Source organism: Mauremys mutica, chromosome 3 (genome assembly GCF_020497125.1).
Source record: "Mauremys mutica isolate MM-2020 ecotype Southern chromosome 3, ASM2049712v1, whole genome shotgun sequence".
Lineage (NCBI taxonomy): Eukaryota > Metazoa > Chordata > Testudines > Geoemydidae > Mauremys > Mauremys mutica.
In genome coordinates, this window is record NC_059074.1 from 134,085,779 (window position 1) to 134,111,610 (window position 25,832).

Genomic DNA, 25,832 nt, shown 5'->3' on the forward strand with positions numbered 1-25,832 from the left:
TAAATATATTCTGCCACTTAGATTCATAACTAACTAACTAGTGTTATGCATTTGTGCAATTTACAGTTAGATGAAAAAACTTGTGTAACTATTGCTTCATGATGCCATGAGGTGTCTGGTTGTTATTAAAACACAGACACATTGGTTTCTGTCTGCTATAGGACTATTGTCCTATGAGAGCTGAAAAGACAATTAGCAAAAAACTATGGAATATCAGGGAATAACAGAAGTTCAGTTTTTAGTATTATGATACACCATAAAATGGTTGGTGCACAAAGCACCTACTGAGTTATTTGCTTCTCCAAAAAAGCAGTTTGGAATCCTCCATGTTTAAATTTTTGGGGTACTAATGCTAGAGCCAATTGGACTGTATTGACTGATCAGATACACACATTGTCAATCTTCTTATAAATATTTAAGAAATTTTTAATGCCATTGGTACTTTACAACACAAAGAATAAAAGGGAAAAAAAAAGTCACCACTAGTGATTCAAGATTTGGAATACTTGTGTTCAAGAAATTACATTTTACACTGCAGCATTTCAGCTTGTTGGTTAGAGCATTTGTGTGCCATGTTGCTTGTATCAGAATATATAAAACCAGAACATCCTTGTAACCTTGATATGGTCTAAAATTTGGGGCATGCATATACACATTTTACAATAACCTCAGATTGATGTATGCTTTCATAAACTCACTTGTTTTAAAGAAGTTCAATACATTTCAAAATCCAGTTAAACAACAGAGGTTCTACTCTGGATTTAAAGTGCTTCAGAGATATGGTGATTTAGCAGCATGAAGAGTCATCAGCCAGCTGCATAGCTGCTAAGGAATGAGTAGAACATGGGTAGTTTCAAGCGCTGCTGGTCCTTGCGACACCAAGCTATAACAGTTCCTTCACTATTTGCTGTGTACAAGTGATGACCGTCACAGGAAAATGTAAGGCTGAAAACAACAAAAATCTAATTTTTATATCATATTTAGCAAATTATACTATTTAACTGAAAATACTAGGAGATACTTTTTAAAAAAAGACAAAGTACAGCATAACTGCAACCAACACAAAAATCAGTAGCTTGCCTTCAGTGAGGCAAGTTCCTATGAATGCATAATTCTAGTGCTGTGTGCACATGTGGGCGTGGGCAATACCTGCCTATTCAAACTGCAATTCAAGGTGTCAGTTACAAACTTTACTGCCATAAATTTAACTTAATGCCCAATCTATTTGTTTTTCTCTTTGTCACTTCAAATACAATCTGCTGTGCTGCTCCTGCTGTCATTTCCTGGGTGGAACTATCTCTGTCTGGCAGAGGGCGTTGACAATGCAGGGTCTATGCCCCTGAAACCTGCTCTCAGGTGGATGGCCAGAACCAGAATCTGCCAAATTTCATGGGATAAGTTTGTTTTGTTTTTTAAGGCAGGCATTTCCTGATTTTACCACCACAGTAAGTAAATCCACCAGTTCTTGCTAATTGTTTTATTTCAAGAGACTTAAAAAAACAGAAACTTGTACAAAAGTTCTTGTTTCTAATTACTGTGAGGTGCTGCTGAGGTGATGGTTGGTACACAATTAAGAATGACGCTGAGATCACAGGATAAACCTGAGACCCCATTACAAATGTGAAGAGAATTATGTATCTATGCAAAGCTGTCAGGTGGGAGTTCACTTCCAGCCATGCGCGCGCGCGCACACACACACACACTCAGAATCCCTAATTACACATTTGTACTGCAGAATCCAAGTGTTTAGTTTGCTGTATTTACTGCAATTTAAAGAACTCATTGTGGGTAGCAATGCCTCTCGTGCTCTTTTAGTATCCTAACAGAACTAATGTCAAAATCATTTTCCTCTCTATTTAAAAAGTAATTTTCTGGATTAACTAAAACCAGTTTCTAAATAAATATAATTGATACCGTATCCCAATTTAAAAAAAAAAAAAGATTTTCTGCTGCTTAGAAGAGCAAGTCAGTATTTCAGAAATCACTATTACCAGGGTGTGGTAACAGTGGTAAGTGTTGGCTTTAAACAGTGATCACTGTAATATGTTTTAAAATGTTGCTTCAGTAATGGGCACAAATATAAATTCTTGTAATAAAATTTGTTACTGTGTTACCATTTAATAATTATGAAATTTAGGGCATGATCCTGCAAGTCCTTCATGCAAGGAAATTCCCATTGAGAGCATCCTTTAGTGGGAGTTTGGGCCCCAATTCTGCAAACCACTTCAGCATGAGCGTAGCTCTTACATAACTGATCAATGAGACTCTTCATGTGTGCAAAATTACACAGGTGCTTAACTGTTTGCAGGATCTGGGCTTTTTTGTGCCAGCTAGGGGGAAGGGTGAGGCAGAAACGCACAGCAACAAAATAAAGCCACACATGTCATTTACTACTGAAGTTCATCCTATAACCATTTAAAATCTGCTTAATTGAAAGTAAAAAGATAACTTGTCAAATTAGGAATTATAATATGAAAATCCTGGGGAAAAATATGAACTTTGTTTTAAAAGACAAATGAGCAAGCATTGTTCAGTCCACAGGGGAATCCTTCAAGTTTCGGTCTGTGTTTATCTCATCATGCTAACAGCTGAGAATAGTTATTACTGTCATGTTACAATGTATTTGTGCTCATTTTATTTTCATGGGGAACAAGTAGGATTCTGTGCCTGTTTTCAGATAACTTTTGAAGACACTGACAAATGGGGGAAGTGGATGAACAAAACCTAAGATTTATTTTTAAAGGGAACTTGAATTCTTTTTATGCAACAAAATTTTTTTTACCTTACTATAGGTTTATTTGATTTAGGAAATGTAATTTCCCGCACAGGTTTCAAGTCCCAAGTACTCCACAGCCTGAAAGAAAGAAAAAAGTAATTATTTTCTCCATATTCTACTTAACCTAAATATTTATGGATAAATACAAGTTTAATTTTAGAAACTGCAAACAGTTGAACAGCTAGTTCAACTTTTTGTAAAAGCAGAATATTAGCATAATTTTAAAACTGCATACAGTCTCAAAACAAAAACAAACATTGATTTTATGTTTTTATAAGTGTTTATCACCAAAATACATTAAGAACTTAAGGAGAAGAGTGTATGCTCTTACCTTACAACCCCATTTTCTAGCCCCCCTGCAATAACATTGATGGACACTCCTTCCGGCTGGTTAGAGAAAGCAACAGAGCATATGATTTCCCTGCAGTGAACATGTCCTACAAGATCACCATTTACTGTCCAAAGTCTCAGATCACTGCCCCCTCCAACTGTAATACAAAGTAAACCACGAACATTACAAGATAATCTAGACTATTTGAATAGCCTATGTCATTTAGCTTTCAAGCCCACATCAGCAAGAGATCAGTGTAGTAAAGATTAAAACTAATTCAGATCAGAAAGCTGTACAAATACTGTACCATAGTTATTTTCTCTTTTTACCATATTGTTCGTATAGGCAAACCCCCACAAAATTAATATGATTTATAATATAAGCCCTAGCACTTTAGCAGTAAGGAAGCTATATAAACATTCTACTAACCAATATGACTTTTTGAAAACGCTAGTTTTCACGTTAGCAGGTCACAGTAAACACTGTAATCTCTCTCTCTCTCTCAAGGTTTACCTCAGTCTGCTAATGTATGTGTTCACACTAAAACTGCCTTGTCTTTACTAGGATTCTACCTCTTGTTAATTGCCCTACATTAGCTAACACAAGGTAAGAACACACCACTTTTTCCTAGTGAAGACAAGGCCTGAGAGTGGTAGAGATAAAGGAGATGAATATCTCAGGCTATGTCTAAACTGCACACCTTACAACGGTGCAGTTGTGCCACTACAGCCGCATCATTGTAAGGCATGCAGCGAAGCCGCTCTTTATAATGAGGAGAGAGCACTCCCATAGACAAAATAAAACCATCCACAATGAAAAGTGGTAGCTTCGTCGACGGGAGAGCGGCTCCCGCCAACAAAGTGCTGTCCACACCGGTGCTTTTTGTTGTTAAAACTTTTGTCATTTGTGGTGTGTTTTTTTCACACCCCTGAGCGACAAAAGTATTAACAACTAAAGTAAAGTGTAGACAAAGCCTCAGATTCAGTCTCGGACCTGCCCCTGGAATGCTAAGCCCATGTATTGTGTTTCTGTAATTGCCAGAGATCCTAACCTTCAATCATCCTTTAATATAATAACCGACTTGTGCTATCTTGCAAGATTTTTATTTACAGCACTGATTTTGAAAGGCTAGAATGGTATTTGATCCATCTCACTCTACATGGGAATACAGTAAGGAAGGAAGAATGAAAGCAGCTTCCAGAAGAGACCTTAGAAGCTTCTCCTTCATGGTACGAGTTCAGCATTGAGAACCAAGACATTATATATAGAAGACTAGACCCAAACATTGGAAATAAAGTCAATGTTGGGACAACAAACCGTTTGGTGCCACATGGATTATAAAATTAATCTATTTATCTTACCTACCTCCAGTGATGAGGGAGAAAATTAGATGCAGACGGAAAAAAAATTAAAAAAAAAAAAAAAAGAGAGAGAGAGAGGCGTGTTGTCCAAATGACGGCCTCAAACTAACATTAACTACACAAGATAGAAAAAGTAATAAAAGGTAATGAGTGCTGTTCTGTGTGCCTCCTCTTACAGAAACAAATATAGTGCTGTTGCGTGTGTCTACAATAAGTGTGAAATCATCATGCACCTTAAGCTACTTCTAACTGCCCATGTGAAAATTTGACCTAATATCCAAATACATGATTGGGGATGTGTGAGGAGGAAGAACAATTAAGAAAAAGCTGTTTTGTGCCATTTGGCTGCTGAGTCAGGGACTTCCTGGGAAAACTCATTGCAGGGTTCCAAACTCCCTTGAGTTCTGCTTTAACAACAAATGCCTGCACTTTCTTCTAGAGGTTTTTTCCCTTAAAAACACCAAACAAAAAAACAGACTACTCTACATAATTTTTCTGGTTCCAGTCACAGCAAGACCACACATGCTTTTCCTGTTTGCTTTGAGTCACTAGGTAATGAACTCTTTGTTAATATAGCATATGTGGTGCCTCAATATAGTGCATATATCAAGGGACATCTGAATGCTCCAACAAGACTGTAGTTTTAGCAAATGTAATTTTGCTTTGTAGAAGTAAAACTCCTTAGGAGGATACAGTATCTTGGAAAACAAATCACTGCTATCATGAAAGTAACTTAATAGAATTTGAATCTCTCAGGACTCAAACTTTCAAATCTTTAAAAAAAATCAAATTACTACACATGCAGTCCTGTCAATCACTTACACCTGCATATTTGTAACTACAAAAAAGATATAGACATCATACTGTATATAGAAATAAGAAGTTACTGAGTTGATCAGTTGGCTGCTCAAATGATTCAAGTCACATGACAAACCATTGCACTGGTAAAGTTGGTTCATCTTTAAATATGGTCTATAAATGTGGATAGGTTATTAATTCATGATACCATACATACCTGAATCACAAACTGTTGCAATATCACCTGTCATTTCACTAGCAGAGACTGCTGTCACAGGACTCTTGTGTCCAGCAAGACTTTGGACGTAGCACAGCCTACAAAGAATAAAAGATCTCTAAATAACCCGCAGTTTAGCTTCAGGAAACCAAAACCGAGTTTTGGTTTCACACAAGATTAAAATACTTGGAAAGTAATAATCTGAAATGATTATTTTACACTAAGATTTTTAAAACAGTTAGAAAGTAAGCATTTTCAGGCTAGCCAAGGAAATTATATTTGTACCTATTCAAATCCCAGATGATGCAGGTTCCATCCTTGCTTACACTTATCATTATACTATATGGTTTGCAGACAAATAAGCTGGTTATCTCTGCTGTGTGACCATATAGATGTACTTGAGATTCCATTTCTATCTCAGAATGCTGAAAAATAATATTAAAAGGAGACCTGAATTATTAAACACATCAACTTATTATTTATTTTGGAGGTGTGGCTTCCATTGTTTTCAATTGGATCAAAATGTATAGATCTTAGGGAATGAACTGGCACTCCATGATTAAATGCTTCATATCTTCAGTTCAGATGCTTTTTGTAGGGACTTTTAAAGATGCAAACACATTGCTGACATGAGTATTTGGAGTAAGACATTAACTGTGAAAGGCACTATATTCTCCCACTTCTCACACACACAAGCTTTGAGAAGAAGTCGTGTGGCTGGCTGTTTTCCAAACTCATGTTATGTCAGTAGCTCAAATAGAGTTGGCAGCTAGATCTCCATATTTCAGTTTGACTGGCTGGAGAGGAAATATTGGGGGTTGAGGAACAGTCAATGGCAATGACCAGCACTTTTAAAAAAAGTTAGCAAAAACCTCAAGATACTGGGAACATATTGAGCCAGTGCTAAGTCCTTAGATGGGGTTTAATTAGGTGTTAAATAGGTGTGAAATGTGAAGTTTCGCTCTAATACAGAAATTGTCAAAAATTAAATGCCAAACAGAAGATGAAACTGCTAAGCATAAGTGCTAGTTCTTGTGTTTTATTTCATTGCAATTCCTCAGACTTTTTTTTTTTTAAAAAAAACATCCTCTAAATTAGAAGAGTTTCTTAATCAGAATGATAATTGCCCAATTAAAAGAAGTCCAGTGTACAAGGAGATTGGAATAATGTTTATACAAGAAAGGTAAAAAAGTCTCTCTGCTACAATGAATTTTCCCATAGCTCTTCTTTACTACTTCAGAGCACAGTAATAAACAATCTAGGAATTTGGAAGAGGAAATAGGGCATACAATAGCTCTACTAAAAGATGAAAAGAGTCATCATAGAACAGAAAAGGAGAAAGAACTGGTAATAGATTTCACTCACAACATGCTAGTTATATATTCTCTATCATTATCTCAGCAACAAATAGCAACATCCATCTCTGTGCTAGTTATACTGATTACTAGTCAGGACAAGATTGACCTTTAATAATCATAACATTTAGAGATGTTTCATCTAATCAATCACAAGAAAACGATAAACATATCCTCCTACTGTGTACTATAATACTTGCTAATAAGAATATCCAGTCTCTACATCCCCTCAGAATAATGTTCATACTATTCATAGAAGTATGATCTGCCATTATTTTAGAATTTTAAGAACAGAACTAAAACAAGGTTTTTAATGGGAAAAGTGTCAAGCCAAGATTAATTTTTCTGCCTCATCTTTCCACTTCCCTCATCTAATTTGTCTGTTTTGTCCACCTTTTGCTGACACCTACATCTCTGGGACAGGGATTCTCTGTTATTTGTCTCTATGGTCCCTATCTCAATGGGGCCCAATCCTGGATTAGAGTTTCTAGGCACCATCATAATACATAGTACAAAATGATAGTAATGGGAAAGGATGGAACTCTCGAACCAGATAATTTAATTTATTTGTGCTAATAAGTCATGCAACTATGACTTTTCATGCTATCCTCTATGCCTGAAACATACTTGTAAGTACTATGTGCCATGGAAGCTCTCGCCGCCTCCTTCAAATCTCTTAAGACTCATTTCTTCCATCTATCCTTCCAATGCTGATGTCCACTTCACTACACTAATATAAACACTCCACTCACGATAAAATATTTTTAAAGTGGCATAGATATAAAAATAAATTGATTTAAAGTTGGTCATATATTTAAAATGCCCTCTTTCTGTGTTGGACTGGATGGCTGAGGTTAAGGCACTGGAGTGAGGGATTATACAATAATTACCACACAGTTTCATCTATTCTCTCAAAAAGATATACAATAGGTTAAAATGCTTCCCTCTCTGTTAGCAAGAAAGCCCCAGATAGATTAGGAACAACTAAAGAGTGGAGCAACCTGCTTGCCCAACATCCAGAACCTCTTGGCTGAGGCCTTGTAAGGGTAGTGATTTGAGTGACTTCTCATAACAGTACTTTAGTGGGTTTTGGATGACAGACATTGACAATGCCTGGGGAAAAGTAGCAGACAAGAGCAGTTTGTCTGGACTTTTTCAAACACAGAGATATGGGTCACTAGAACTCTGAAAGCAGGGCTCTCTAGACTCTTATGTCTGTCCATTAGCAACATCATACCTGTCTCCTTGCTTTAATGATTTACACATGAAGATTTGCCCTGATTGACACTTCCTGTACTGCATTTATAATAGGCTGTTCCACTACATCAGCACTCAGCTTGGGGGCTGACTACAGAACAGATGCTAGTAAACATGCTGGCATTCCCTATAGTCCTGTCTCAAGCAACTAACTAAACAGATGCTACAAAACTGGCAGCAAGGTCACGTTGCCTGAGGTAAACAGACGTGTCAGTGCTGAGGGATTCAGCAAACATGATCTCACAAGAGGACACCTGAGGAGCAAAGCAAAGAACTCCTATTCGCAGTTCTAAAGTGCCTTACAGCTGTCAAATACAAATTGCTAGTTTCTTTATTAGCATTTTTAAAACAAGTATTCTGTACAAAAAGTTTATTTCCTGTTTTAGTTACCAAAAATGTAACCGATATTGCTTGGGGCTTTAAAAATTAATTGATCACAGTGGGTGGGCTTTCCTAGTGTGTGTGAGGCTTGAGCCATGAATTTCTGCAAAGTTTTAACCTTGATGCACTGGAATCCTCCTCAATCTGCAGAGAGCACTTAGGCCTCTGTTGCTGCTCCTAGATTTATCAAGCAAAAGCAACATAACAATACTGTGGCCAGTTTAAGTGCTGCTATTCAGAACCCTGTGGCCTAAGATGGACTGTCAAGAATTGTGTCAGCGATTCACTACTTCTTGGGAAAAAGTTACGAACTACTGAAGTGGCTGATGCTGGAGTTATTCACAGAAAAGACAACTTAAAACAGAAGGCAAAATCCTGGCTCCATTACAGTTCCATTCTATTTTATATCCTAGTATCTGAGCATCTTCCATCAACGCATGAAGCGATATGACTAACATCTGTCACACGTTATTTAGTCTCATCACTGGGGAAAAGGTGTGCAGGGGAGTGTTTTGGTAAGGATTTTTTTAAAATTATTTAATACATGAAGTTATATATGTCTATCTTAGAGAAGGCAAGGTCAGAGAAGCATGCCTTGCACTTAGAGCAGAATGTGGTACGGTTTGCAAGAGTCCTTAGTTCCTGTGAGAGTTTGTGCCAGTCTCTTACTGGCCCCCAAGAAAGTTCTGTCTTCCGCACAAATGGGCTTTAACCTTATTATAAAAAGCTCCATTGTACCACAGGACTAAAGCTGTTGATCGTGGTCTTCATTCCAGAGCTTTAGGTAATATTTTCGATACTCTGGGCCCAGGCCACTGAGTGTCTTGAAGCTAAGAATCAAGACCTTGAACCTGACTTGATGTTCTCTGGTAAGCCATTGTAGAGAATGGAGGACAGGTTTAATCTGTTTGTGGTAGCTAGTGTATTGAGGTGTGCTGCAGGGTTCTGTACTAATTGGGGTTTCCAAAGTATTGAAGGCTTCATGCCCACATATACCACAATTAGGTACTGCAGCCAAAAGACGATGATACGTGAATAACTGAATCCAGGTCACTGTTCATCAGGATGGGGGAGCATCTCCTAACCAACTGGAGATGACAGAAAGCATTACTTATGGATAGAGCTGGGCAAAGTTTTTGGGAAATAGTTTATTTGCTGAAAAATGCAGTTATAGTCAACACAAAAACTACTTACAAATATTTGTCCTGTTCACCAAACAGTTTAGAATAAACAGCTTAGTGGTCAGGGCACTCACATAGGATATGGGACATCCAAGTCTAGTCTCTGCTCCAAGGGCTATAATTATTCATAAGAAGCTTCAACAGGATTCAAAAAGTCCCATACCTGAATATTACATAGTCTAGTGGTTAGGGCACTCACCTGAGGGATGGGAACTCATGTTCAAATCCTCTCTATGTCAGGGAGAAGAAGAATTGAACCAGGTGAGTTTCTTCACTACTGACCTAAAGAGGCAGCTTCCTCCTCCACCCATCCCATTCCTATGTGTCATGTCAAAAGTGCCCCAAATTGAAAAATTATTTCATCCCAGCTGTTCAATTCTCTGACCAGACACCAAAAAATCTGTTTCCAGGTCAACCCAAAAAGTGTTTTGTTTTTGCAGTTTTTTGGAATTGCCAGCAAAATGAAAAATCTATGTATCTACGATAAGGCCATTGCGGAGAAACTACATTAATTCTTTGCATTGGTCTTCACTGTTGAGGCTGTGAAGGAGATTCCCAAATCTGAACCATTCTTTTTGGGTGACAGATCTGAGGAACTGTCCCAAATTGAAGTGTCATTAGAGGAGGTTTTGGAACAAATTGATAAACTAAATAGTAATAAAAGTCTCCAGGACCTGATGGTATTCACCCAAGAGTTCTGAAGGAATTAAAATGTGAAATTGCAGGACTACAACTATCATCTGTAACCTATCATTTAAATCAGCTTCTGTACCAAATGACTGGAGAATAGCTAATGTGATGCCAATTTTTAAAAAGGCCTCCAGAGGTGACCCTGGCAACTACAGGCCAGTAATCCTCATTTCAGTACCAGGCAAATTGGTTGAAACTATTGTAAAAGAACAAAATTGTCAACACAGATGAACATAATTTGTTGGGAAATAGTCAACATAGTTTTTGTAAAGGGAAATCATGCCTCACCAATCTACTAGAATACTTTTTTGGGGGGGAAGAGGTCAACAAGCATGCGGACAAAGGAGATCCAGTGGATATAGTGTATTTAGATTTTCAGAAAGCCTTTGACAAGGTCCTTCACCAAAGGCTCTTAAGCAAAATAAGCAGTCATGGGATAAGAGGGAAGGTCCTCTTTTATTTGGTATATCTCCAATTATAATCTCCTAGAACTGGAAGGGACCTTGAAAGGTCATCGAGTCCAGCCCCCTGCCTTCACTAGCAGGACCAATTTTTGCCCCAGATCCCTAAGTGCCCCCTCAAGGATTGAACTCACAACCCTGGGTTTAGCAGGCCAATGCTCAAACCACTGAGCTATCCCTCCCCCACTGAGGGAGGCAGGGAGGGATGGATAGCTCTCATGGATTGGTAACTGGTTAAAAGATAGGAAACACAGGGTAATAATAAATGGTCAGTTTTCAGAATGGAGAGAGGTAAATAGTGGTGTCCCCCAGGGATCTGTACTGGGCCCAGTCCTATTTAACATGTTCATAAACGATCTGGAAAAAGGGGTAAACAGTGAGGTGGCAAAATTTGCAGATGATACAAAACTACTCAAGATAGTTAAGTCCCAGGCAGACTGCGAAGAGCAAGAAAAGGATCTCACAAAACTGGGTGACTGGGCAACAAAATGGCAGATGAAATTTAATGTTGATAAATGCAAAGTAATGCACATTGGAAAACATAATTCTAATTTATACAATGATGGGGTCTAAATTAGCTGTTACCACTCAAGAAAGAAATCTTGGAGTTATTGTGGATAGTTCTCTGAAATCATCCACTCCATATGCAGCGGCAGTCAAAAAAGCAAACAGAATATTGGGAATCATCAAGAAAGGGATTGATAAGAAGACAGAAAATGTCATATTACCTCTATATAAATCCATGGTATGCCCACACCTTGAATACTGCGTGCAGATGTGGTCGCCCAATCTCAAAAAACATATATTGGAATAGGAAAAGGTTCAGAAAAAGGCAACAAAAATTATTAGGGGTATAGAATGGCTTCCATATGAGGAGAGATTAATAAGACTGGGACTTTTCAGCTTGGAAAAGAGGCGACTAAGAGGAGATATGATAGAAGTCTATAAAATCATGAGTGGTATAGAGAAAGTAAATAAGGAAGTGTTATTTACTCCTTCTCAGAATAGAAGAACCAGGGGCCACCAAATGAAATTAATAGGTAGCAGGTTTAAAACAAACACAAGAAAGCATTTTTTCACGCAACGCACTGTCAACCTCTGGAACTTCTTGCCAGAGGGTGTTGTGAGGGCCAATACTATAAAGGGATTCAAAAGGGAGCTAGATAGCTTCATGGAAGATAGGTCCATCAATGGCTATTAGCCAGGATGCGCAGGAATGGTATCCCTAGCCTCTGTTTACCAGAAGCTGGGATGGGTGACAGGGCATGGATCACTTGATGATAACCTGTCTGTTCATTCCTTTGGAGCACCTGCCATTGGCCACGGTCAGAGAACAGGATACTGGGCTTGATGGACCTTTAGTCTGCCCCAATATGGCCGTTCTTATATTATTTGCCCAGCTCTACTGACAGATGGTGTGTATGCAACTGCTTAGTGTCAGCAAGGAATTCAAGTGCTCTCCTAAGCTACAGACTGAATTGACCAATTGTGGGTGTGCACCTTCAACTGAAGGAGCTCGCACTGTGGTTGCAAACTTTTCAAAGTACTTTCCTCTGCTCACCAGCATCATTTCTGTATTGCTTGGGTTCCACTTCAGCCAGCTTATTCTTCACCCTTGAGCTGATCCCATCCAAGCACTGCACTATCTTGGTGTCTGATATTGTTGTATGTGGTGAAGAATAGTCTGAACTTTGTGTTATCTGCCTATTGCTGATACTTGAGTTCATGTTATCTGACCAGTTTGCCTGGTGGGTGAATGTAGCTGTTCAACAGGTACTGGGACAAAATTGATTCCTGTTGGACTTCACAAGGGTGGGGTCTGGTGGCAGAGGTGCTATTTTCCCATCCCTACTCATTGGGTTGTCTCTCAAGGAAGGACTCAAGTCACTTCAGTGCATCATCGTGGACCCCTGCCACATCTTAGGCAAGACAAGTTTAGGTAGTGCATGGCTGACAGTGTCAAATGCTACAGAAACGTCCAGTGGAATGAGAATGGATGTCTTCCCTTTAGCCATCAATGCCATTAAACCTGTTTCAGTTCCATGACCTGGCCTGAATCCAGATTATGCCACATCTAGAGTATTAATTTCAGTACAGACGCTCCCTGGGTTATGCAAGACCCGACTTATGCAAATTTGCACTTACGGGAAAAGTTCCATAAGCCAGAAATAGGCTTTTCAAGTTGCGGAAATTTTTGCACAGGTATACAACTTATGCAAAATTCGAGTTATGCAAGGCTTTCCGGAACAGAACAACTGCGTAAGTCGGGGGGCATCTGTAAGGTGAGCTTGTAGTTGGAATTTGGCTAGCTTCTCTAAGCTTGCTCAGGAACAGGAGGTTGGACAAGTCTCCCATTGACTTCAAGGGGGCAAGGATTTACTCAGAGAATCCCCTTCTCCCTTCTACAGCAGTTAGAGGGTAAGGTGGAGATTCAAATTTATCAGCCATCTACTAGTCAGGGGTGGATAGAAGAGCAATGTCCAGACATGGCACTTTGGTACCTGGAGAAGATACTGGAGTTTCTGTGAGAGGGGCTGGCCTTCCCCTTTGTCAGGGTGCCCTGAGTAGTGGTATCCCCTCTTTCTGATCTCTCATGTCTGCATCTGGACAGCAGATTTATTCCTTTGGACAGTAAATATCTGGAGTCCTGATGCTGATGTACTAGTAACTAAGTACAGTCCTCAAACACAACAAAAATCAGCATTTGCTTTGAAAGTAAAATAGGGTGGGAAAATCGTTTATTTTTCTTTAAAGGTGGAACGATGGGGAAGAGAAAAGTTGGGCACCATTCAAATGCTTATTAAAATGCAGAATTCAAAATTTAAATTATTGTCAAAATGTATATGATAGGGTACTTTGAAAGCCTCTTAGTTAAAAAAACTCTAAATAATACAAGGCAGTTTTAATAATACAAGTCTAGTTTTAAGGAGTGGAGTAAACAACAGCAAGAATAAGAAAAGAAAAATAATGTAATATAGCAAAATTCTTAATTATAAATCCTGTCTGATATACTTACCATATTGCTAGAGAATCTGTTCATATATGCTGTGATGACACCAGATTTGCTACCTGTAAAAAGCTGGCAACTGTCTGGTACCCAAGCACAACTTGTTACCTTGGAGAAAAAAAAAAAGAGCCAGAGAAAATTAAGTACTATTTTAAATACATTCCATTTCATTATACCTAGCTATTTTATCAAATCTGTTTTTGTTGGTTTTCCTAAGAAAAACATGCAATAAATAAAATACTTGACCCAGAATGAAAGCCCAAGAGCAGTTTAATAAATCTGCAGCAGGTCATATATTTTGCATAGTTAAAGTTAAAATTATGGGTGAAATTATGTGGCGCATCTCTAAGATACATAGCACAAAACTCTCAGCGCAAAGGGAGGGAGGTACGTGTTAAGGTAACTTTCTGCCCTCCTGATCCTGGGCTGCTCTGCTGGCTGGAGACGCCCTGGCATAATTTGGACAGTCCTATGAGTCTGTGTGTAAGTTATGGCAGCCTCCCAGGGCTGCATGCTTTGTCCCCATCCCTGATGCACCCCTCTCGCACATGCCCTATATTAGAGTTTGCAAGGTGGTCTTTGGAAAATATTCTTACTACTGTCCGTCATGGTACCTTTGCTGGAAGAATCATATCACAGTCAGATGCAGGGCTTTCAGAGCACCTTTATGCAGTTCTGACTCTTAGGTAGTATAAAGAGGCCCGTGTGGGGTGAGGGTCTCTGACTTTTTCCATTTTGTCTTTAATCAACATTTTTGACACTACAAACCGTAGAACCAACAAGGAGGCACTTATTCCGCACCCCACACATACCAATATTTTAAGGCACCTATGATCTTCCCTACTCTTGTTCTCAGCCTAGAAACAAATTGTTTGGAAAGTTCTATAAACTCATGATGACATTTCCAATAATGGTTTTTCTGCCAGAATAGAAGAGCAGAATCTGAAGCAGATTTTGGGAGCTGAGAGATTGAAGAGGAAAATTTAGTGGAGAAGTAAGAAAGAGGGATATTTGGTGGATGGAAATGGAGGAAGAACCACCAAAAAGGTATATAAAGGTATTTTTTTGGGGGGGGAAAGTGGGGGCATTTTGGAGAGCTTGGAGGGGCTCATCCAAAAATGGGTATGCCCCAGAAAACAAATGTGGCATTTAGCGTAATTCCTAGACAGACACAAGCAAAATACTAATCAGCAAAGCAAATGAGTGCAGCTGAGTTTAAACTTGGGAAGTTTGTCTCCCCCACTCCATTACATGTTTTTTCAAGAACTGATTGAAATCCTTATGATTACATAATAAAGAATGTCTTCAAGGACAAGGTGATGGTGACATTGATAACGGGCTACAGAGCCTTACATCTCTGTCACTGGTTCAAGCATGAACAAGATAGTGAGCGACTAAAGACAATGTTATCTGATGACATATATTAAGGGACGTAGAGGATCCACCTTAGTTCCTATTGGATATGTGCCCACATCACATTGAGCACCCTGCTGGCATTTTCAGAGACTCTAAGGATTACATGGGCATGGATGCTAAACCTTGCATTGTTAGAAACTGTTCCCCAACAGTAAAGGTGCAGTGCACTGGGGTTAAAGTGATCAGGAATGGTGGTGGAAGGTGGTGGAAAGCTGTGCATGTTCTCTATTAAAAATTTATTTCAGGGATGTCATATAGAGCACCTTTTACAAATACATTAACTTTACAATCAGAAATACGTTTAAAGAGTTTTACCTGATGCAACTGTGAACTCTGTATAAAATTTATTGGAGGTTCACTTTGCTTGCTTTTTAGTCTTAAAATGTTATCAGCATATCCCCAACTCAGAATGGCTGACCACTGGATATCTGTACTGTGCATGCTTCTCACACCTGCAGGAAAGGCATTATATGTTGTGTGTCAAGTATGTTGTCACAGTTTCAGGGTTACTGCACCTTTGCCACCCCCCTCTCCAGTCTTCATTGAGGGCACACACTTAAGTTTTTAGGCTTCCAGCCACCACCTGGTGCAGAGATTCAGGTCTCTGCCCCTTCAGACTGGGGGTTTAGGCTTACAGTCCCTCTGCACCTCACTGCAATTTCCCAGCAGGTCTGACTGGGATCCAGCACCTGTGGTTAACTCTTTCTCCAGGGGCTAAAGCAGTGTACACCAGCTACCAAACAGCTTTCACAAAGCAAACTGCATTTATATGCTTAGGGCAAAAGCATTACAGAAAAAATATAAAAAACTATCAAAAAAGCTAGACACATACTAAAAGCTTACCAGAAGTCACCCCAACTCCTGCATAGGGCGCTGATAGGTGCCAGTCTTTCAAACCACATAAATGGGTTTGCTCCCTTGGTCCCAAGTTCCTGTCAGCTTTTAGATGGATCAGGAACCAGAACCCAACTGGACAGGCAGCTGTTTCTTTAAACAGCTCAGGCCATTATTCTCCATCTCTGAGAACAGGTAATCACCAGTCAATGGCCCTCTCCTCAGGGTGTAGCTTAAAATATCTGGATTTTTGCATAATGGGGGTTGTGGGAATTTACATTAACCACTTGCCAGGGATTCCCCAGGAAACCCACTTAAACACTTATTGTCCCAAAATTCATGTCTGTCTGGCACATTTCAACATAGTCATCTGAACTCCTTACACTTCCCAGGTCTCACAATGTCACATGTGATTACATAATCGAGCATTTTGGCAGCTATTTATTAAAATCCACAGTTAATATACAACATGCATCTTGCTTTATTAGGCTAGGATACAATGACCAAAGTTTTTAAAAATGGGTGTCTCCAATTAGGCGCCTACAGCCATCTTTAGGCTCCTAAATAAAGTGGCCTGATTTTCAAAAGTGCTGAGCATTAGAGCTCATTGACATTTTTCAAAGTCTGCCATTTTGACAAAAGTTTTCATTGATATTTTGAATTTGGAGGGGGGAAAAACACAACAATTTTTGTGAATATTTCTGTGAAAATTAGGTGCTATTTTTTGACCACTTCTACTTGCTTCCCTGGGAAATCGCTGAGAACACAACACTTCTGAAGGAGAGGCAACTTATTTTAGGTGCCTGTGGACTTCAGAGCCTAATTTGGTTCTTATTGTTGAAAATCCTGGCCAGTAAAATGTTGTAATGCAAGTGAGGCAATTATTAAAACCCATTTGTACATATATCAATAGGCTTTAATTCCATTGAGTTAACCTGACAACAAAGCCTTCTGCCTTACAGTTCTACTTCTGTTTCCTTTACTCATCCTCCATTAACTATTCCTTCACTTCTCCCTCCTGCTGCTCTTCTACTCATCTACTTGTTCACCAACACTCTGCCCTTCTGGATACGTTGGCAAAGAAAGTTACCTGCCTTTCCCTAACTGTTGTTCTTCGAGAGGTGTTGCACATGTCCATTGCATTCATAGGTACTGACTCCGTGAGTATTCCAGGGCTGGAGCACCCATGGAAAAAAATTAGTGGGTGCTTAGCACCCACTGGCAGCCAAGCTCCCCCTCCCTCCCGCCAGCAGCCCTGCTGATCAACTCCTCCTCCTCCCTCCCAGCACCTCCTGCCTGCTGCAATCAACTGTTTTACAGCATGCAGGAGGCACTTGGAGGGAGGAGGAGAGCGGGGACGGGGCGTGCTCAGAGGAGGGGGTAGAACTGGTCAAGAAGGGGTAGAGCGGGGGTAGAAAGAGGCGGAGCGGGGTCTTGGGGAAGAGGGTGGGTGGGGACACCTGTGATTCCACACTATGTGAGCACGTGCCCAGCGCACTTTTGTTGGAGATTTTTCCCCCTAAGCAGTACCGACTGGGGCCGCTTGAATGCCCTCTGCCACTGCATGCAGGTATAAAGGGTGGAACCACTACCGACCCACCTCAGTTTTTTCTTACTTGAAAGGCTCTGATAGAGAGGGGAAAGAGGGTGGGTAGTAGAATGAACATGGGCAACACATCTCGAAGATCAACAATTATGGAAAGGTAGGTAACAGTTTCTTCAAGTGATTGCACATATCCATTCCACTGTAGGGGGACTCACAAGCAGATCGATCTGGAGGTGGGCCCAAAGTTTATTTGAACAGCAATTGTAGAACAGCAAGCCCAAATCTGGCATCATTCCTGGAATGAATGGCCAAAGCAGTGGTCCCCAACCTTTTCATCTGGCGGGTGCCAGACAAAGGACCGTGGCGGCGGTCAAGCCAAATTTCTGCAGCATTTCGGTGGTGACGCCTCTCAATGACATCACTTGTCGGCGGCAAGCGGCGGCATCGAGAGGCGTTGCCGCCAAAATGCTGCAGAAATTCGGTGGCATTTTGGCGGATGCTCAACTGCCAGCCAGGATACGGGCGCATTTAGATGCCCCTGCGGTCGCACCGCGTTGGGGACCCCTGGGCTATAGTATAATGAGAAGCAAAGGTGCGTGAACAAACAAGTTGTCGTTTTGCAAATGTCAGGAATAAGAACTTGTGCCCAGAAAGTCACAGAAGCTTAAGAGGAAACCAGGTGTCCACCACCACAATGAACAATTGTGATCATGACACCTAAACAATTTAGTCCAGCCCAGGTAAAAACACTACAGCTCTTCTGATGTCTAAAAATGGTGGAGCTTCTCTTCATTTCTGTGAGTATGAGGTTTTGGGAAGAATGGTGGCGAACAGATTGCCTGATTAATGTGAAAGTTGTAAACTATCTTTTTCAGGAATTTTGGGCAAGGGTGAAGGTAAACCTTGTCCTTATAGAAGGCTGTATAGGGAGGCTCTAATACCAGAGTTCTCAACTTTTTAATGAGGGAAGAACTTACAGTAGCAAAGCTATAATTGCTCCAACAACCGTCATTGGTGGTAAGAAGGAACTGAGGAAATTTGGGGGCAGTTCTCCTCTTTATATCTGCACACAATGCCATATAGCAGCAGAGGGTGTTTATGTCCCCTGACAGGTACCGTGGGGGGAGGGGGGAGGAATCTCCAACAACCATGTGCTGAGCGCGCACTCAGCTACAGTGGAATGGACATATACAATCACTTGAAGAACTGTAGGTTTCTAGAGTTCTGATATTTTAAAAACATCGAGTTATTTTAACGAAAATACCAAACTAATTGATAAGAATTCTTGAAATCCAGCACCTTTATTAAAAATTTACTTAATTTTATTTACAATCCTTAGCAGAATAAGATTGCAAACTTGAGCACTCTGCTAGAGTATTAGAGTGGCAGTATAAAAATCTAGCACGATTATGACTGGGCAACTAGTTAAGTTTTTCCAGTGTACAGGGTAAACATGAAACTGATTTCTGGGGCTTCCTTACCTTGCTCTTTGCTGTATATCATCAAAAGGCAGAACTTTTGGGACAAACCACAGATGGCCCTAGTTGGCAGAGCCTGCAGAGAGCCAAACCTTTCTCCATGTGGCTGGCTGAAGCAAACAACTGGATCTGGAGCACTTGGGGAACCTACGTATTCCCCCCACTTTAAACCTTTTATCCAAGGCAAAGGACTCTAGAACAAAGACAAATAAAATGCCAATTAAAATAGTCAGTGTAACAGAGCAATGCTATTTTATATGAGGAAAAAGTGCATTATAAATAAGACTCCTATAAATGATCCTAGTCTTGTGGTGCTTTATATTACAGGGTCTATACTTTACTCTGTTATAAAGAAAAATAAAATTATGGAAAAAAGCAATTTAATGTCATATGCCAAGATAGTAATTTCAAGTGAGTTCTATTTATTCAGAGACACAAGGTGGGTGAGATAATATCTTTGATTCTGCCAACTTATTTATTCAGTCAGTTATTTATGGGCTTGACTAGAAAACTGGTAACTTGCAGGGTTCAAGTAACAAAGTAAGGTGAAACATCAGTTTTCCATTTCTATAAATATGGGCCAAATTCCCAATTAGGTTTTAGAGAAAATAAGTGTCTGAAGTGGAGGCATTTTCCCACAAAGGATGCTAAACTAGACAAAATGTTGATACAGATTGTCCACCACCTCATATTTCAACACTGGACCAAGAATTTACCATTCAAGGCATGTAACTAGCCAGCCAGCAAACAAACATTTAAGTGCAGTGCAAGTATTGGCATTCTCTTTGTTTCAAGAAAGACTAATGCAAATGTATTCTACTTTTTAATATATCAAATACCAAAAATTAAAATATATTACAATGTAATTTTGCATTACTTCACTAATATTATAGATTTTCCCCATAGTATAGCATTAACAGTGAGGTGCAATCTAGGGATTAGAATGCTCTGAAGCATTCTATATCGACAAAGACCAGACAGCTGACGTGGACTATACTGATCTAATATAAGAATTGTATTCGGTGCCTCCTGCACAATAAGCATATCTCAACGGTCCTGAATTTATTGGCCTCTCTCACATTTCAGTACTTTTATAGTTCCAAAAGAGTCATTCTGAGCCCTGACATTATTAAGTTTAAAATTATATTTTATGGGTACTTAAAGTCACTTGTATACTAAAATGAACAGATTGGATTTTTTTTAAATGGTTATTGGCAGAAACCAGAAAGTAATTCATTTGATAACCTTGTTCAATACAGAAACAAAACTAATTTGCAACTTTCACATGTGTATTTACACATGGAAATTAGAGTGGTTGTTTTTCCATTAGTTCTTCCTAAATTTCAAGGGTGAGAAGAATGGTAATGAGGTTGTACTGAAAAATACTGACTCAAAAAAAGACAAAATTATCCTACAACAGAAGAACTGCTTAAAAACTTCTTCTTTACTTCAGTTTGCTTACTGACAAATATCAGATGAAAAAGCTTATTTTTCTTCTGCCCTAAATTTTGCAAAAGGTCTGAAGCAAAATGTCTTGAAGCTCATAGTCTACGGTAACAGATATTTACTAACCACAACACTTCCTACAGAAAGACACATGGGCATATACTGAAACAGATTTGCCTCAGGCATGACAGACTATTTGGTGCTCTGTGGAGCAGAAAAAGCTCTTCCTTCCATTGTGCAGAGAGAGAGATAGATAGAGAGAGAGAGAGAAGGAGAAAACTATTCCAGCCCAGCACCTTCCGCCCCCCACCTCCACCCCCTATACACTCTGAGAGTAGAGTCAGCAAGGACAGAAATTCACTGCCAGACAGTTCCTCCAGAAGCTTGGGCACTGCAAGTCATTGAGCCAGTTCTGCTCTGATCCACATAATCATGAAATGTCTTAAATGTGCTAATGCTTTTCATTAATACTCTGTAAATGCAGCCGTTTTGCTTAATTATTCAGATGTGTACATCAGGGTGCAGTAATTACAGCCTGTGAATGCTAATTGAGCAATCTTGTGAATCAAATTACATACTGGATATACTATTTCTTTAGCGTGCTCCCTGGTTTCTCTGAAAGCAAACTGCACTAATAACCCCATAGCAGCGGGAAGTTCTCCTTCTATTATGAGCCTGGATCCGGGTCTGCTGACATGCGCTGTGTGGAACAATTGACGAGGGGTTTGTCCATATGTTTTTATCATTGTTTCCAGGGCTCTTCTTTGAACTGGATCCTCAACAGCAGAAACATCCATCCCAAAGTAGGTCTAAAATGTAAAACAGCAAATACAAAATCTAAGTAAAGTTATCTTTGAAAAAAAGTTTCCCAACTAAAACTGCACAAGCTTAGAGCCAGAGTCTTCAGCCCTTCTGTAATTGACTTCTGGATGCAAGAGAACTGCAGAACTACACCCTAAAGTGTTAAGGAAAACCATCATGAATCAAGGGGACTATATGATTGATACTTAAATACTCTATTTTACAATGAGCAATTAAATTACAGTGGTGAAACTCATAAGTGAGAGAGCCTGGCTGGACAAAGTCAGGCTGCTGCACTGCTAAAATGTAAGCCTTTCAAGGAATGCATTTTGAGACCTGAGAATGTACAATTTAGGAATTATTTTGAAATTGACACGTCCTTAGTCATCTTGTTCTCCTTTCACCACTGTCCTGAGTAAATCCAGAGGCTTTTGCAGTGTAATGCAGAGGCTTAACCAGTTGTGATCCAAAGTTAAAGCCACTGCAGGGGTTTAGCTTAAATGGGACATTAATTGGGTAGCAGGTGATGAGTACAGTAAGGGACACAAATTATGATCGTGGAGGAGGGAATAGTACAAATGTTGTGCTCTCTAATCAGACACTTCACTTATCTCTGCTGCAGCATTCGTTACAATCTGCCAAAGTGAAAGGCTTTTTGATGGAAGATGAAACAAAAATACTGCATTTCTAGATATTATTGCAAACAACGACTAATTATCCAATAGGCTTAAGTAGACATACATTGTGTGACAATTCCCTGCCTAGCTTTAGCCCAGGAAAAATGATTTAAAATAGACATAATTGACCTTCATGTCACAAACCCTGAGATTTTACCAATTCTTCATTTAAATATTCAGTCTTTCCCTGTTCTTTGATAGTTAGCTATTTCAAGGGAATTTGCCTACAGCTGGATGTTTTCCAAGCAATCAGTCAAACCATCTCAGAGATCAAATAATTTTATACTATGAACAGATTACTTGACAAAAAGATACTTACAGCAGGATGGAAGACATTGATAGCTTGAACCGAAGCCTTGCCCTTTTGCTTATACCCAAACACTAAATCAATCCAGTTACAGATTGTCTGGGAGACGTGGTCAGACTCTAAAGCCTGACGATGAATCAGGATGAAGAGACGGGGATCATTACGAGCCCATGGGGGGAGATTGACATGGTTTACTCTTTCACCATTTTGACGCAGTCCAAAATCAAAACCTAGAAATGTAAAGAGGAGGGTTTATAAGTTTTTTTTTATTTACCATTTATATTACTGTAGCACCTAGGAGCCCCAGTCATGAATGAGGACTCTATGGTGCTAGGTGCTGTACAAACATAAAACAAAACGACAGTCCCAGCTCTACAGACAGATGGGGCAGTACAAGAAAACAGACAATATTTATCAGCAGATAGGCAGTGGTCTCAGCACACCAGCAGCCTAACAGTTCTTTTTTTAATATGCATCATGGAGAAGGGAAGTTTATGCCCAAGCATGAGAGGCAACATGGCAGAAATCACAATTTTAGGATTTCAATTACAGCAACAGCAAAAGAAGGGAGGTCTTTGCAAGAGTTCTAGGTGTCCTGACACTTACTCATTCCTACAGTAGTATAATGAATCCAGCAGTGTTAAAAAACATTCAGATATGAACAAGGTAATTTGAATCAGCGAGTAACTAAGCTACACAAAAAAAAAAAAAAAAAAAAAAAAAAAAAAAAAAAAAAAAAGAAGAGCTTTCTGCCTCCCACAGTGCCACTATCTCCAGGAATCTTCTCCAAAAACCTCATAAAAGAAGTGTTTTCTGTAGGATACCCAGAAAGTCCCCAAAATTTTGGTTGATCTATATTTAAAAAGAAATCTGCACCCATTTCACTCTGAGCAGCAATTTCAAAAGCCTTGTGACTCTATAGGCCTTTTCTGAATCTCTGCAGGGAGGCGTGCTTAAACACAGTTCTTGCTGGAAAGGTGATAACATGCTTCTGAACCCCAGTGTAGAAATGATCTAACTATATTATAGAACTGTATACAGTAAGTGGGCTGGCAATATCCATGTGGAAAGCCAGGTGATAAATTGAATAACCATGTACCTTAGTCTCACATGCACTCTGTACACTATATCCACTGGGACTACTAGCATTCCAATTCTCTCAGCAGCTTCAAACAGATGGTACTTTTGGGGGGGGGGGGAGGGGGAGGAGAACAAACCATTCAAATCTCTGATATCCCCACTGTGCAACAGCCCTACCTGAGGTCCAGAATGGGCAATACTCTGCACTAACACTGCTTCTTGCTATAGTCACTGAAGGTCTGATCTCTCTACTTGAAGTCTTCTACGGATTCAGTAAAAACACTTCCTTCACCATCCTCCATCACTGATCCTTTCCATTCCATTCTCGATGGTCAGTCACTCCTTCACATTCACCCCCGTCACTACCACCTAACTCCACCAGTTAAACTTAAATTATAACAAGGAAACACAAATAAAAAAGGCTCAGTCTTACAAAATGCTGAACACTACTGTGAGATGTTGTGTGCCCTCAACTCCCAAAGGTTTTATTGGGCATTGTTGGCACCCAGCACCATATTGGATCTAGTCACAAGTCCCTGGAGGACAGCATGAGGACAGTAAACTCTCTCAAAACAACTGACAGATTGTCAGAGCCTCCTGGGGAAACCCTAAAATGTAACTAGCTGAAAAAAGTAAACAGATTTATTAGAAGCACAATACCCTCAATGGAAAGGAGCAGACGTTCTTTCAGTTATAAGAAACAGATTTTAAATGTCTACATTTACCAAACATGCTTGTCTGGATTAACTTTTATGGTTTTCTTGAAATCAGATAAGATTATGGCAGTACACTTCATGAGCATGAAGTCTGGGCTTGCAGAACTAACAAAAGTGGCAACAGTAGAGTCAATCTTAAGCCTCTGTAGCTAAAGATTCAAGATCTGGACCTGCCACGTTTCCCCTTCACAATCAATTTAAAAACATGGGGGGAAAAAACCTGATCATAACATGGAATTATCAGTTTCAACCCAGAGGCCCAATCCTTGTGCCTTTTTAGAGATCATTTTGGCACTGACTCATATACCTTCTCTGTTAACTAAAAACTCTGGAAGATAGAAAAATTCTGGGATAAGCTCCTTCACGTCAGTCATAGATTCATAGGAGGAGAGGCGCCAAGTGGTGTGGGTAGAATGAAAGGTTCTGTCTGGGATGTCAAAACTTTGATCTGCAAAGAAAAAATGAAACTGAGTTTATTACCTTGACAAGAGGAAAGCATACAATACCGATTGCAGGTTGGTTACCTCAAAAAGTTTAAGTTCACCAACTTTGCTCGGCTGAGGCCTGAACATTTAGATCCCAATTGCTACATGTGAGATCTAGAGAGCCATAGAGAGCAGATTTTTTCTAACAGATCATAGAAGATGTACAGACATTTTTAGAAGATGTAGAGTTTTGTAAGATGCACAAAGAGTTCATGTACTACAGGTTCTCTTTATGAAAGCCACAAAAGGATCCACTGTCAAGGTAGGTCAGATTTCTAAATTTACCACACTTGATAATTTCATTTTATTTTTCATTTGTCATTTTTAACAAAATTAATCTTACCTTGATAAGCTAAGAACATTTTAGTGAAAGGAGGCATTCTAACTAGAAAGTGAAGTACAGTTCCACTGTTGGAGTAATGAGATCCATAGTGATAAGGCTGCACAGGAGGCATTGGGTCATCCTCTCTAGCTCCTTTGCGGTACTCCTCTTCCAAATACTAGAAGAGAAAGAACAGGTAAAGCATGGGTGTTATATCTTATCCAACATGCTACTTAAAAGCAATATTGCTAGGATACTATACTAAGAGATGCATCCTTCCAGCACTTCACTGGTGCTTTCTATCCAAGACAATTTCTGAAGAATTTAAGCTCTCATTTAGAAGAAAGGGCCTCACCTGGTGGGTTCCCCCCCCCCACAGTTGTAAAAATAGCTGCTGTCTGAAGTAATTAGTTATTCATTTTTACCACACAATATTTTTCTGGAAGAGACCATTCCAATAACTGTTTCCAATACTTCAGGTTACATCTTTCAAAACATTAACCATGGTTTTCGGAAATTGTACTAACCATGGTTTGTCCTATTCTACCTCTGCAGTTAATTCTGCTCAACACTAATTCAGCTGCACCTGTTGGTTTAATCTTTTTTCAGAAATAGGTAACTTCTATAGTGTGGATCAGGTGCCATTTGACCTTTACAAAAAGGTATAACTTGCAGGAAAGAGACATAATCCTGACTCTCATCCAAAAACTTATCCTTAGGGGTGGAAAATTTAAAGGGATAGTAAATATGAGTTTTTGTAGCAAAAGCTGCAGAAAATTCAGATCGAAGACATTTTCAGATGTGCCAAAGTGACTTAGGAGCCTACATCTTACATTCAAAAGAGGACTTGGGGCTGGATTTACAAAGATATTTAGACAGAGATGCAGATACATATCTTTGAAAATCTCA

At 39.5% G+C, this 25,832-nt stretch overlaps 1 protein-coding gene across 1 annotated transcript in view; it reads right to left on the bottom strand.

Moving 5' to 3' along the window:
* Positions 1 to 410: 410 nt before the first annotated feature.
* LYST (lysosomal trafficking regulator) overlaps positions 411 to 25,832 on the bottom strand; it is a 156,813-nt gene continuing 131,391 nt past the window's right edge. The window contains exons 42-53 of the mRNA XM_045009357.1: positions 24,945 to 25,101; positions 24,424 to 24,564; positions 22,333 to 22,550; positions 21,114 to 21,344; positions 19,093 to 19,282; positions 15,547 to 15,683; positions 13,825 to 13,923; positions 5,769 to 5,908; positions 5,484 to 5,581; positions 3,108 to 3,264; positions 2,783 to 2,854; positions 411 to 945 (exon numbers count right to left, since the gene is read on the bottom strand). Of these exons, the coding sequence (XP_044865292.1) occupies positions 807 to 945; positions 2,783 to 2,854; positions 3,108 to 3,264; positions 5,484 to 5,581; positions 5,769 to 5,908; positions 13,825 to 13,923; positions 15,547 to 15,683; positions 19,093 to 19,282; positions 21,114 to 21,344; positions 22,333 to 22,550; positions 24,424 to 24,564; positions 24,945 to 25,101 (1,779 nt within the window). The 3' untranslated portion in view covers positions 411 to 806. The remainder of the gene's footprint in view (positions 946 to 2,782; positions 2,855 to 3,107; positions 3,265 to 5,483; positions 5,582 to 5,768; positions 5,909 to 13,824; positions 13,924 to 15,546; positions 15,684 to 19,092; positions 19,283 to 21,113; positions 21,345 to 22,332; positions 22,551 to 24,423; positions 24,565 to 24,944; positions 25,102 to 25,832) is intronic.